Here is a 14,353-nt window from a genome sequence, read left to right as displayed (position 1 = left end):
ACACTGCCTTTTAATCCCTCATTTGGGACGGGGATGGGAGAGAAAGAAATGTGCCTTGCTTGCACTGCCAATGCTGCCTGCTGAATGCTGCCTCTTTCAGGAACAAGGGGATACCCTTTTCCCCTCTCATCTAATCTGACAGGCTAATGAATGCTGCCTCCTTCACCCTGTGAGGTGATGACATTAACAAAAAACCATCATTGCCTGCCACGTGTTTTTTACTTGTATTATTTAGTACAATTATAGTCCATATTTCTCTTTTTGAACCATGAATATACACTCAGTGAGCACTTTATTAGGTATTTAATAGACTTTTTTTAGCTGCTGTAGCCTATCCACTTAGAGGTTTTATGTGTTGTGTGTTCAGAGATGCTCTTCTACATACCACTGTTGTAATGCATAGTTATTTGCCGGCAGAACTGCTGCTGACTTGATGCTTTTTGTTTTCGCACCATTCTCTGCAAACTCTAGAGACTGTTGTGTGCGAAAATCCCAGGAGATCCACAGTGTCTGAGATACTCAAACCACTCTGTCTGGCAATCATTCCTCAGTCAAAGTCACTTAGATCACATTTCTTCCCCATTCTGATAGCTGAACCTCTTGACCACATCCTGGTGCTTTTATAAACTTTGTTGCTGCCACATGATTGGCTGATTCAATATTTTCATTAACACGCTGGTGTACAGGTCTACCTAATAAATGGCACACTTAGTGTATGACGCTGCAGTGATATTCCAGTTCCTATATATACAGTATACATTATGTATTATATGCGGAAGGTTTCAAATTCTAACAGTTGGAGGTTTGAATTCCTCTCTATGAGACAGGAATTGTGACTTTAAAGTGCAGTTCTGGTTAAACAGAGTGACCTCTGAAGTGACTCTGACTCTCAGATACAGTTTGTCCGATAAATGAGTGTGGGAGTGGATCTAAAACAGGCATCTGTGAACTCCATCCGAGACACTATTTCATGAGCGAGCTCTCAGAATGAGAGGAAAGAACAAAATAAAATTCTGCAAATGGACTGGAATGACTGCAAAGTATCTGCGGCGAAGCTACAGTATGACCATTGTCTCAAACTACATGTCTCAGAGCAAAATATCAAAGATGGATGCAAATGGTCTCCTGTATTGCATTTCCATCTAAAACACTCAAGGCATCCCAAAGACCAGAATTCAATGTGAACATTAGGTTGATGTGAACATTACCTGAAGCTGCTGACCCGTATCTGCATGATTGTATGCATTGGACTGCTGCCACACGATTAGCTGATAAGATAATCGCATGAATAAGTAGGTGTACAGGTGTTCCTAATAAATTGCTCAGGGAGTGTTGTTGTTCAAATCAATGACTGTGCAGCTTGGCTGGTGGAAGAGGTAACAGCTGGCAGAATACACTTCATGGAGTAAGGGGGCACATACAGTATGCTCTCTCTCCTGCATTTATGAGGTGAGTCTACAGACATGGGCATTCTGAATCAGAGGGTAAACTGTAGGAAAGCCATTGAAAAAATGACATTAATAAATAAAGAATGACAAAAAAAAAGTTGTTCTGATTGGGTGAATTCTTGTAATAATACCTTGCTTCTAGTTTATGACATGCCATAACTTTACTGACTATATTTACCTTGTGAACTAGCCATCATTGTTGTAATGTAATGTAAGTGTAATTAAGGTGTAGAATGACCATGCTGGGGAAGGATGTGTTGGGTGACCGTGTTGGGGAAGGGCGTGTTGGGTGACCGTGCAGTGGAAGGGTGTGTTGGGTGACCGTGTTGGGTGACCGTGCAGTGGAAGGGCGTGTTGGGTGACCGTGTTGGGGAAGGGTGTGTTGGGTGACCGTGTTGGGGAAGGGCGTGTTGGGTGACCATGATGGGGAAGGGCGTGTTGGGTGACCATGTTGGGGAAGGGTGTGTTGGGTGACCGTGTTGGGGAAGGGTGTGTTGGGTGACTGTGTTGGGGAAGGGTGTGTTGGGTGACCGTGCTGGGGAAGGGCGTGTTGGTGACCGTGTTGGGGAAGGGCGTGTTGGTGACTGTGTTGGGGAAGGGCGTGTTGGGTGACCAAGCAGTGGAAGGGCGTGTTGGGTGAAAGTGTTGGGGAAGGGCGTGTTGGGTGACCAAGCAGTGGGAGGGCGTGTTGGGTGAAAGTGTTAGGGAAGGGCGTGTTGGGGAGGAGGACCGTGCCTCACCGTGGCAGCTGGACTCGTCGGGCGCGAAGGAGGAGCAGTCGATGAAGCCGTCACAGCGCTGCTCAGGGGGGATACAGCTGGACCTCTCCTCACACATCAGAGCTCCGTCAGTACACTGCTGCACAGCTGCACCAGGGCAGAGAGAGGACAGGTCACCCACAGACAGAGAGGGGGAAAGAGACACACAGAGAGAGGGGGAGAGAGGAGAGAGAGGAAGGGAGAGGAAGAACAATGGAGATAGAGCAAGAGAGAGAGAGGGGGAGAGAGGGAGAGAGAGAGGAATGAGAGGGGAAAGAGGGGGAGAGAAAGGGAGAGAGGGAGGTGAGAGAAAGGGAGATGAGAGGGGGAGAGAGAGGGAGAGAGGGGGAAAGAGTGGGAGAAGAAGGGAGAGAGAGTGGGGGAGAGTAAGTTAAAGACAGAGTGACAGCCAGGGAGAGAGATACTGCACAGAAAAGTCGTGCGGGAGGTTCAATGCAGTGGAAAATGACAAATTGCACATGCAATTGAGCATTAATTAAAGAGTAAAGGTTTGGGTTCGGGCACAAAATTGGAGCAATAATGTCTGGACTGGCCAAAGTAATGATTTTCATAAAAGTTGAAATTGACAATATATTTCACAATGGCCAACACTGCTCGAGAACACAATGTCAGGGTAGTCGATCTATTGAAGGAAAATGGTCAGAAACATCAGTTTGGTCCAGACCAGTATGAACAAAACCTCTCATCATCTGGAATACAAAACAATCCCATAAACCAAAAAAACATGATATTGCTGGCAACTGCTCACCAAATATCTGTATACACAGCAAAATAGACAAAGAGGAAGTTAAAACAGAGGAATTAATGAGACAGAAACAATGAGCAATAAAGAGGGAAACTGAGGAAAAGAGGAAATGAAAACGCTTTTCTATCATGAAGGTCAACGGCTCGACTAGTCAAGACAACCCTGACCTCGAATGCTTTTAGAACAATGACACGCGGTCCAGGAGCCCCATTCACCCAGACAAAGGCAAGGTCTTAACTGCGACCATAAAGGAGGCCATGGTGGGCAGTCGTGGCGAATGGCTGACCTGGCTCCAGTAATCTGGCTTTATAATTGGCCATCTCAAATCCGTGCCTCATCACCGTGACTGACTTGTAGCGGGATCTCTGCTGCATAATAGCTGTCATAGCTCAGCTGTGAATTTGCCTCAGTGGTTAAGTATGTGCATTATATCCCCTGTTTTAAGTGCGATATAGTCCTTGGATGAAGGGGACTACACGATTGGATGTCATTGTTATTATTAATCATGTATAGCTTGCATATTGAGCACACTCCGGAGCGTGAAGGCTAAGATGAAGCTTGAAAGACAAGTTCCACAGACAAAAGCACCCCATGAATGCTTTTTGTTCCATTTCTCAAAAGCTTTCTAATTACAGTACAAGTTGTGAAATAATAATGAGTCAAATACAACTGGTGTTATCAGTGATGAATGGGCAAATTCTAGATCACAAAACATCTTCAACCAAGAGATAGCTTTGAAGTGAAGTTCATGCTTCTAAAGTTTTGTAATCAGTCCCGTAGAAGTGTAGTTGAAAGGTCAGCTCTTTTTTATCATTTAAATCATGTTTCTGCTGCCTCAGGGGAACCAGTCTCTATAAAAACCCTTACAAAAGATTTTTGTAATGTCGTTCATGACTTCCATAACAGAAAAATGTAAATTATGCTTAATTTATATTCACTTACTCTTTACTCTTGTGCTGTGACTGCCTACCTGTCTATAGAATCGGATTGCCAACATTAATGCTGATTCATTTGTCTTAATCAGTTGTTGGATTTCAATTTTGAATGAAAAGTCTGCCAGCACTGAATTCATGACTGAGGTGAAGAACCTTGCAGCTCCACTGACAGAAATGCATCTTGGGTAAGCGGTACGGGGCATCTGAGATAATCTGCTGGCGTACCCGCGTTGCTTGAATGATCGCTGGCCTCTCTTTGGAATGTCAGCTCAGAGAGGCTGTTTAAATGGGCATCAGCATCTATCTGCACCATGGCCAGAATGGGCCGGTCAATCTCCACTTCCATGTCCCGGCCTCGGAACAATTCCCTGCTTTTATCACTTCTATGCCCAAGTACTCTGTGCTATAAAGCAGGATAACACATGGATGCCGTATCTTTCTACAAATGATCCTAACAAGAGACAAAATTACATCATGGAAAGCCAGATAATGAAATGTCTTTCTGGTGATCATAGATACATTTAGTCACCAGAATACCGCTTTACAAAGTTTATTATCGCCACACAAGCAAATATTAAAGTTTTGTCATTAACCAACCTTGTAATATATGGTATAGCTTTGTCAAATATTTCAAAAGATTAAGGGCTACATTAAGACATAGGCCTACAGTAAAATACAATGTTTTTCTCACAATACCCAAATGATTTATCATAACACACTGCGATTGTTTTAAACCATGCATTAAATTTAATAAGCTGTAGCACAGGCAATATCTGAGAGATGGTTTTGGTTCCAAGGCTTTAGATAGTGTACGTGGCTGTAATTTACTCTGTGCTCTGCAGGCAAAATGTTGATTCGGTAAAGAATTATTAGCGCAGGCCTAGTGTCAAACAGCACTGGCCTCTTCTCCCAGAGGGACAGGCGTCATTCCATGATGCCTGCCCCTCTGCAATGGAATCACAAAGAGGGAAATACCAGCCCGTAAAGAGCGTCGTAACATCTGCCCGTCTCCGTCTCCATTCCTCCAGCAGGCCTAGGGACCCTTCCCATCTCTCCTCTGACCATCTGTCACGATGCCGCTACAGACATTCCATCGCAGGAATAACGCATGCAGCAGGTTGCTAATACAGGAACACAGGGTCTCGCACGGGGCTCATTTGCAGGAGGACAGGGTGGCTCGTGCCGTGGAAAGCTAAACCAAATTTATTCACAGAATAATAAAAATAAGCCCTTCAAGGAAGACTAGCGACTACCCTCCCCTGTGAAAAATTCACTGCACGCCCTTTTGCCAGGGACATTTTTCAGATTTATCATTTCGCAAAACACTGCACTCAAAAATAACACTCACTACAGTGTTCCGAAACCGCCAATTGAGTAAGAATACGTTTTTGCCAATTACAGTGCATATAAACCGCAAATCGGTTGGCCACTTTGTCATGTTTAACATTAAACTGACACTTATCTATGCCATTAAACTGGAGTTGAACTTGTACTATGTCATTAAAAATGTGTGCTGGGAATGTTATGCAAGTTGTGGAATGACTTGGGGAATGACTTGGGGAGGATTGGGTTAGATGTTAATGTTTGCAGTCTCTAGGTCCAGGAGGGAAGGGTTGGGGGGTTAGGCTGGGGGGAAGGGAAAAGGGTTAGTTATACTCTACGACCTCTTTCATTGCTGTTACCATGCCACTTTGCCATAAATTTGTTCATAATTTCAGTGCAATATTATTCCACTGGTATAATGGCAACTCACCATCCCAGCTTCCCTTATTAGTCTCCTATACACTCACTGAGCACTTTATTAGGAACACCTATTTATTCATGCAGTTATCTAATCATCCAATCATGTGGCAGCAGTGCAAAGCATACCATCATGCAGATATGGATCAGGAGCTTCAGTTAATGTTCACATCAACCATCAAAATGGGGAAAACATTAATGTGATCTCAGTGATTTTGACTGTGGTATGATTGCTGGTACCAGACGGGCTGGTTTGAGTATTTCAGTAACTGCAGATCTCCAGTGATTTCATGCACAACAGTCTCTAGAGTTTACTCAGCATGGTGTGAAAAACAGGATGGCATTCCAATGTTTCCGCGAGCAGAAACACCTTGTTAATGAGAGAAGTCAGAGGAGGGCCAGACTGGTCAAAGGCAAATAACCAAGCATTACAACAGTGATATGCAGAAGAGTATCTCTGAACACAAAACACTTCCAACCTATAAGTGGATAGGCTACAGCAGCAGAAGAAGACTTAATACGTCTAGAAAATAGGTCTAATACCTAATAAAGTGCTCACTGAGTGTATATAGAACAGCAGCCCCCCAGGATGACAATGTCATATGTGAGCATGAGCAACACAGTACGAGATATTCTGTGAAAGATGTTCTTCATGGACAACAAACATACAGGACATGTCTCAGAGGTATACCTCACACAGACACAGACAGGGCAAGCTGGTGGTTTTCACAACAACCCCAAAGACTTTACAAGAGTATTTTATAAAATCATCCAGCTATTTACTTCCAAAATGCAGTGCTTCACTAATTAATATATTAATTGGCAAAACACGTGTTTGGTCCCACATTCCTGCATATCTGTTGGACATGTTTTACCACTGCCTAACTCCACTTTATTGCGTCAGTATTGCTGCACCAGGAAACACAGTTTAAAACTTTGAAGAGTATGTTTTTTGGAATGCTTTTTTTTTTCAAATTCAGTGTTTGAGAACTCCTGCTGCTTTTAACCACATTAGCATTAGCATTGTGACCTCACATCTTAAGGACATAGCTGGGAGGTTTGCTGGTCAAGAAAATGTTTTAGTTCTTCAAACAGCATCACTCTATTCCACCCCCCATGCCGTGCAAGACAGTATGTTTAGTAGGCGTAATAAATCCCACTGAAATGTTCCACCAACAAAAAAATAGAGAATTCTCGGGCCATAACAATGAAGATTTCTTCATTTACTTCCAACAGTCAACTTGGAGCTTGCCGCAAAACCCACGGCTAAATCAAAGATGCATGTGACACAACTGATTTTACACTTGTGCCTCCCCCAGTTCCAAAGGCTGTTTAGAAGAGAAACTATCCTCTCTTCAGTGCACAGAGGACAGTTTCACTCCTGCAGTTGTGGGAGGCACTGGCTTTGAGCTAGCACAAAGAGCGCTGAAATCCACTCGTTTAGCATTTCAGCACACCAGGCCATACAGAGCACGTTCCACTCCATTCTATTTGACATTTTTTCTTGTCACCAGAATTCTTTTCATTTAGAGACGATTCCCACCCAAAACCCCATCATCCATTTCCCCAGAAATCGAGGAGCTGCAGAATACATAAGGCGCACAGTTGCACATGCACACACACAGGGAAACAGGTACACACGCATGCATGCACTCACACACACGCAAACACAGATGCACACACACATAGGTTTACAGATGCACACACACACACACACACACACACGCACACACACAATCTTGCTGATGATAATCAGGGAATTTCTGAGTGTTTTTCTACATCTGTCTTCCTGTGGATGAGGCAGCCTGCCCACTGAGTCAGGATCTTCCAGTAATCACTGATATCTTCCCATCATTGCTCATTCCCGTGCGCAGGTCAGTGAAGAGATCAGATTTATGAGCCTGTGGCCAAAAAAACAACACCATGGCAAGGATCCCCACTGAGCACTCACCTTCAGAGTGCCCATCCGTGCAGTGCAGACCCATACATGTAGTACCAGACACACGCACACATACACACCCACACAGACGCACACACACACAGATGCACACACACACACGCACACACAGGGCATTCTGGGACACTCACGGCAGCTGAACTCGTCCTCCCCGGAAGCGCAGTCTGGGACCCCGTCACAGCGCAGCAGGGAGGGCAGGCAGACGCCACCGCTGCACTCATACTGCCCTTCCCCACAGCGGCCCTGAGGGGGCGGCGTGCCGGGCACCCTGGAGGGGCACAGCTCCTCGTCAGACAGGTCACGGCAGTCCTCCTCCCCGTCACACAGCCAGCTCTGGGGGATGCACTGGAAGCTATACAGACACTGGAAGGAGTCTGCTCCACAGGTAGGGGGCTCGGGGGTCACTGGGCCTGGAGAAGATACACACACGCACACACACACACACACACACACACACACACAAAGACACAAAGACACAAGCACACACACACACACCATTGCCCACCATTAAGACTGACTAGGCTTGGAACAGACCCATTTGCTTTATTAAGCAGAATGGATAATGGTAAGGCACTATCACAATGCTATTAAACATATCATCTTCTGCCAATATCTGGCTGTGATATTGGGCTACATTTCTGAATTCTTGCTTAATTCAAAATGGGGTAATTTCACAATATTCATATTGGATGGACAAACCTGTAACAGTTGGATGGACAAGCCTGTCATTTTCTGTTATAGATTAAGGTTTGTTAAAATTTTAAAAGAGCTGCCAGCCGTAACTGAAAAAAGCTGCAAATTTGCATGCTTGTCCTCTGACTTGAGAGCAGTAGCTAGTACAGTTCCCAGTGCAGCTAGTATAGGTGCTATTGGACAGCGAGGCAGGGAACAGCCTCTCTAATTTGGACAAAGTTATGGCCAATTATACATCCCCCCTAGGGCCCCACAGTACACCTGAGGTCCGAATCCAACCGCAGCTCACACTGAACTACGAAGAGGCAGCCCATCTATGATAATGGAATCAATTATTAATTCTTTACACATGCTAGACTATCTTCTTTTTTTTTTTTTCACTGAAGGCCCATTTTCCATTAGGTTCTGTCAACATTTGGTCATCTGAATTATGAATGACACATCTTGACATTGTTGGTTGAGTCGGAGAGTTTCGTTACCATTCCGGGATGCTAAACTGACACTGTCTGGCTCTTTAAAGCGGAAAAGCGGCCTTCCCCCCACAAAGTTCTGGCAGGAGACGCGGGTGGCAGCGGAGAGGGGCGAGAGTGTAAATGGCTGTGTGAAAAGGAAACGCACTAGGAATGTAATTGCTTTTCCCCCCACAACATTCCCCGGCCCCGGCCCGCCTCCACGCTGAATTTATATGGAGTCGGCCGCTTCGGCAGGTTCATAAATTCACCTTGGACTCGTAGGCACAATGGACCAGTTTAGGGGGAAACGAAGAGGGGAAAAAAGCCGAGAAACAGAAAGATCCATCAGAGGGGAATAAAAAGAGAGGAGGCCGAGGGGGACGTGATTCACCGCGACACACCTCCCACCGCGCATTCCGTGGAGAAAGAGATGTCGTCCAGGGCGATGTCCGTGCGCACGTCGCCCCCGACCACCGCCTGGAAGGCCACTCTGAAGGGCGTGCCGCTGGAGAGCACCGCGTTGGCGTAGCTCCACCGGTCCCCCTGGTCGCCGTTGACGGCCCACATCAGCAGGGCGGCTCCGCTCTCCCCGACCGTGTACACCTGTTGAGAGACCTCGCTTCATAGAACAGCCATTCTCTCAGGGCAGCCATTTTCTTTTCTTCCATCTATGACAGCCGTACCCATTAATCATTTCAACTTGCCAAAATCTATTAATGTAATGGGTCTAACGTTGTCCAAGATTAATGTTCTAGACAGTTCAGAGCCATTAAAAAGCAGTATTTGAACTGTACGGAATGTTAAAAAGCAATCCTCCCTGAACTCTATGTATGCTTATGGATTTGAAGCAAAATTACATCCTTTTAAAAGTTGTTTACGAGTAAATGTTACAGACAGCACTACAGAATCAAGGACAATAAAAAAGTTCTGGAGAATGTGAAGTTCCCTCACCTCTGTCCTTATCTTTAAAAACAAATAAGTACTTGTCGTAAAACATTTAATTGTCTCGATTGCCTTGCATAAAAAATGTATGAAATACAGCTCCCGGAGAAGACAACAAATTCACCCCCAGTTTAACACAAGTATTCACTCATACTAGAGCCTCCTTCTAATGGGCACCTCGCTACATTTTCATTCAAGTAGCAGTAATGCTATGTGGAGCTGAACAAACTGGAAATGGCTGCCCTTAAATGCTCAGCTCGCTCTTCAGCTGTGGAATGAGTACGATGTGTTCCTGAGGGTCTTCTCCGTGTCACAGAAGCATTTTATCTTCAGCTTGATGAAAGAATCTCGCTGATGATAATCAGGGGATTTCTGAGTGTTTTTCTACATCTGTCTTCCTGTGGCTGAGGCAGCCTGCCCACTGAGTCAGGATCTTCCAGTAATCACTGATATCTTCCCATCACTGCTCATTCCCGTGCTCAGGTCAGTGAAGAGATCAGTTTTACGAGCCTGTGGCCAAAAAAACAACACCTTGGCAAGGTTATCCCCACTAAGCACTCACCTTCAGAGTGCCCATCCGTGCAGAGCCATACATGTAGTACCAGAATCGGAGGTGGCACACCCCAATGCTAGCTGGGAAAGGTGTCTTGGTGGCGAAGGTGGCAATGTCGCCTTCTCTCTGCACCGCAGAGTACACGTACAAAAAATTCCCCTGCTCGTCTATACAAGAGAACAAAAAAAAAACAACAAAATTAGGGTGCAACGTTAGAATCATGAATTTCACCAGCTGCAGTTATTTCAGCGCAAACCACATCCGACTACATCTGTCCTGTTTCTAAGATACCGTGCAGACGGGTGTGGTGTTTCCAGGACACCATGCGGCCCAATATGTTAGACTTGGCAGAAAGCAAACATTTTCCACATCACACTAATGAACAACAGGCCCACTTATGAATCATTTCTCTCACTGCATTTCTGTGTGCTTTTAATCCCTTTGTGGAAAAGTCTGTCCAGTTACTGATTCAAATGTTTATAAGGAGCAGTTGTATTCATCAGGAGAGAATTCCCTGCCAATATAAAGCTACATTTCTGTTAGTGCTTCAGCTGTCTTCAAATTAATAAAAAAGTGAAATAGCAAGCACAACCTAACTGTAACATGGCAAAATAAGAAATGTATGTGACAAATGTGGCTGTACAGCGCATGTGTGAAAAATAAAGCTCATACCTGCCAGCCCAAAATTTTGACCAGATTGAAATCTGACAGCATTATGCACTGTACAATGGTGCAATAGCTTCTCTTCACAAGCTGAACAAATCAATATATCAGTGGAGCAAATATCAGCCTCTCATTGTTGACCCATCAGGGATCACACATCATGTCATAGTGTCAGCCGTAGAGCATAATACCATCTCAGCAGCCATATATCACACTGCCACACCTGCAAATCACAACCAATTCTGCCCTGTTTTAACAGCACCTGATAAAGCGCGTTTGCGGAGTGCCTTAGGCTTGGTCTTAGGATTCTCATTGGTGCGTTTGGTGGGGGACTGGCACAGGGAGGATGAAGGCTCGAGAGAATGACATGGTTAAGGATTGAATTCTTCCCGAAACAAATTGATAAAGGACCAGTCACCCTCCCGATTCTTTAACATACTGTACATAGACACACATGCACACACACGCAACCTTTCAACAGGAAACAAATTATGCATGAAAGTAAGAATTTAGAATCGCAAAACCCAAAACATTTCAAAAACACAAATGAAAAAAAACGAAATTGCTGATGGATGCTCACAGCATAAAAAGCTGGTGAGCTTCCAGTCGAGGGCTTCAAGCGGCTCAATCTCAAAAGGCCCTTGACGTGACTGCGGGCTGGGAACCGCACGCTGAACATTGATCTCTGACTGTGTCATTAGCTGGCTGCAGTGGTCGGACACCACTGGTGTTGCAGGACGGATATTAAGAAAGCCAGGCTTCCTGTAGTTAAAGCTGTATCAGTCCCTCCCAAACAATTTACTGCTTTTATCAGTGAGGGCCATGCCCCCCCCTGTAGTACTGTGTGGCCTGTATAACAGAAAACTGCTATTGATGGAGCGCAGGGGAGAAGTGTAAAGGCTTCAGCGGCTGTGGCCCATGCCTGGGAGCCAGAGGCATGATGGTGACTCAGCGCCTGCGATTATCACACAGTGAGTGGCGGCTCGAGAGGCATAACTGCCAATTCCAAAGTGGCACAAAAAAAAATCTGTTTCTTCTGCCTGTCGACATGGCATGGCACCCCAAGCACGAGAATCACGGACAAAATTTCCAGATGGCACAGCCTGGCTCAACCACAATACGCATGCAAATCCACTGCGATCTGAGACAAAGATCACATTCATTGTCATGTGGCACATCAGATGCCTTACTGTATAAAATGGTAATTAACCCTGCTGAGCGCGTGGCCAATATACTGACAATGAGTGTCGGGTTTGTGAAGCTGATGCATTCTGTACACTTCAGCTTCATAGACAATTTTTCCAACTTTCAAAAGCCCAGTTCACTTATCATTTGGAATATGCCATAGAAAAAAAAAAAAGTATTATTTTATTTTAGTTTTTTTTTAATCGCTGACGACTACAGTACAGCTCTTTTCCCATTGGAAAGTCTGGCTGCACTGACTGCTGACTGGGAGCAGTTGCAGCCCCCAAACAGATTGTTAGATTAGGGAGAGACACAGGCACAAATGTGGAAATAAAAGAATTGCATTAGCATATAGAAAGATTGCCGGCGCTACAGTACGTGGATTACAATCACTGGAGGAATGTGTTTCAGGGGGGAAAGAAATGCACAGTCATTTTTCATGCTCCGAGACATATTCAAAGGGTTATCCGTTTCCTTTTAATATCAGTATCAGTAGCCACGTCTTCCGGCTGCAGACAGTGCAGCATAAACAGCACGGCAGTTCACCGCTCAGATAAAACGCTTGTTTCTGCCACCGTGACAGTTTAAATTTGGAACGGGGTGCAGTTCATCTGCACCCCATCATCAGCAACGACAGATGAAACTAAAGCCCTGCTTTACCGTCAGGACACAAGGCTTTAAGAAGAGCCAAATGATAAATTAAAAATTATTTTTGTCTCTGTCGCAGGCAGGACCCGATAGAGGTAATTACAGCAGCCCCCAGCCCATTCTCTACACAGACGTGTCTACAGATTCTGTATTGACATAGAGATCATCAGTGATGGGATGCATTGTGCACCAAATATGATTGCAAATTCATAAAGCAAAGGCAAAGCGCCAATAAACTAGCGGTTGTGCAAGGCTCTACGAATACGCACTTCCTCCCTGGCAGACGAGTCTGCTGGCCCTTCCAACATTTGATGGAATCCATAATGAGACACAGAGGCGAACAGACAGCTCCTAAAGTACAACTCTGAATGCCTTATCTTTCCTCAAGGCACCCAAAGGCTCCAAGATAAATTCTGATACGATGATTAAAGCCAAAAAAGCAGCTGGACTGCGATTTTTTTTTTCGCAAGCAGTTTTTCTGTTGATGGGCAGCATAAAAATGCCTTTGAACATGTTTACAAAAAACAAGGCACCAAAAACAGGCTTGTTAACAAAGAAGCTTAGTGGAGGTTGAAGCGTATTACTGCAGAAGGTGAAGGCCATGGCTGTTTCCACTCACATACATTCAGAGGAGCACTGTTTGCGCCCAACAAAGCAATATAGATTACATTTCCAAATAGAAATGTGTGCTCCACCACTTTAACTTACATATTCACTGCTGCAATGAAACATGCCTATGATTTTTTCCCCCCTGGATTGGCTGACTGCCCACAGACAGCCAGATAATAAATGCTACAGACATGATAAAGATCAGAACTGGAACACACTCCCAATTTTACACTGCCATATTTCATTACACTTCACCAGTGCTTTATTGATTGTGAAAATTGCATTTAGTTTGGTTTTAATAAGTTGGAGATAAAAGAGAGAAAAAAACAGAGAGGCCTTATCTGATCAGCCAATTTCAAAATGGAACATGTATCCTTTTTTTTAAGCCGTGAATGCTTTTCTTCAATTTAAATCAATGTGACAGCATTTTCCTCCTTAAAACATGTGGTATAATAGTAAACCCTGGACTCAGGCAGGCTTTGCGGCACAGAGGACTTTTTCAATCCCGGCTCTCTGTAAGATGAAAGGTGGCTGAGGCGCTGTAATGACAGGGTGTTTTTCAGACGGAGTGAGGGGGATCTCAGAGTGTTTCAGTGGGACCACAACATATTCTCCTTCTGATTTCCCACTCCTCCAGAGTCCATCTTACTTACTGCTCTCCCGCTCTTTCCCGGACCTTTCCCTCTACGTGCCATTTTCTGTATTTTCCATTTGCTCTCCAGTTGTAAATAGCTCTCTGTTTTTTTGATCAGCAAAGTAACCTTCTGCACGGTAACACATTTATTGGCCCAGACACTTTGACACTTAACTACGTGTTGTTTATTTGTCTGGCACTCCAGGTATTGTGGCATGATGGAATGGAGTCTGTGGCTGTTTTTGCGTCTGAGGATGACTCAATACTAGTGTCTGCTGTCAAACTCTAGAGTATTACTGCCCTGCTCTTCACAACAAAAAAAGTAATAAGAGATTTGGAAATCACTATTAAAAACAACAACAACAACCAC

At 44.7% G+C, this 14,353-nt stretch overlaps 1 protein-coding gene across 1 annotated transcript in view; it reads right to left on the bottom strand.

Moving 5' to 3' along the window:
* LOC133126677 (MAM and LDL-receptor class A domain-containing protein 1-like) overlaps window positions 1-14,353 on the bottom strand; it is an 82,413-nt gene that overhangs the window by 8,668 nt on the left and 59,392 nt on the right. Inside the window, exons 30-33 of the mRNA XM_061239016.1 lie at window positions 10,254-10,411; window positions 9,151-9,352; window positions 7,736-8,014; window positions 2,189-2,314 (exon numbers count right to left, since the gene is read on the bottom strand). Of these exons, the coding sequence (XP_061095000.1) occupies window positions 2,189-2,314; window positions 7,736-8,014; window positions 9,151-9,352; window positions 10,254-10,411 (765 nt within the window). The remainder of the gene's footprint in view (window positions 1-2,188; window positions 2,315-7,735; window positions 8,015-9,150; window positions 9,353-10,253; window positions 10,412-14,353) is intronic.

Source organism: Conger conger, chromosome 4 (genome assembly GCF_963514075.1).
Source record: "Conger conger chromosome 4, fConCon1.1, whole genome shotgun sequence".
In the NCBI taxonomy this organism is placed as follows: Eukaryota; Metazoa; Chordata; class Actinopteri; order Anguilliformes; family Congridae; genus Conger; species Conger conger.
The sequence above is the reverse complement of the archived record's forward strand: the minus strand, read 5'-3'. Positions and strand labels throughout refer to the sequence as shown.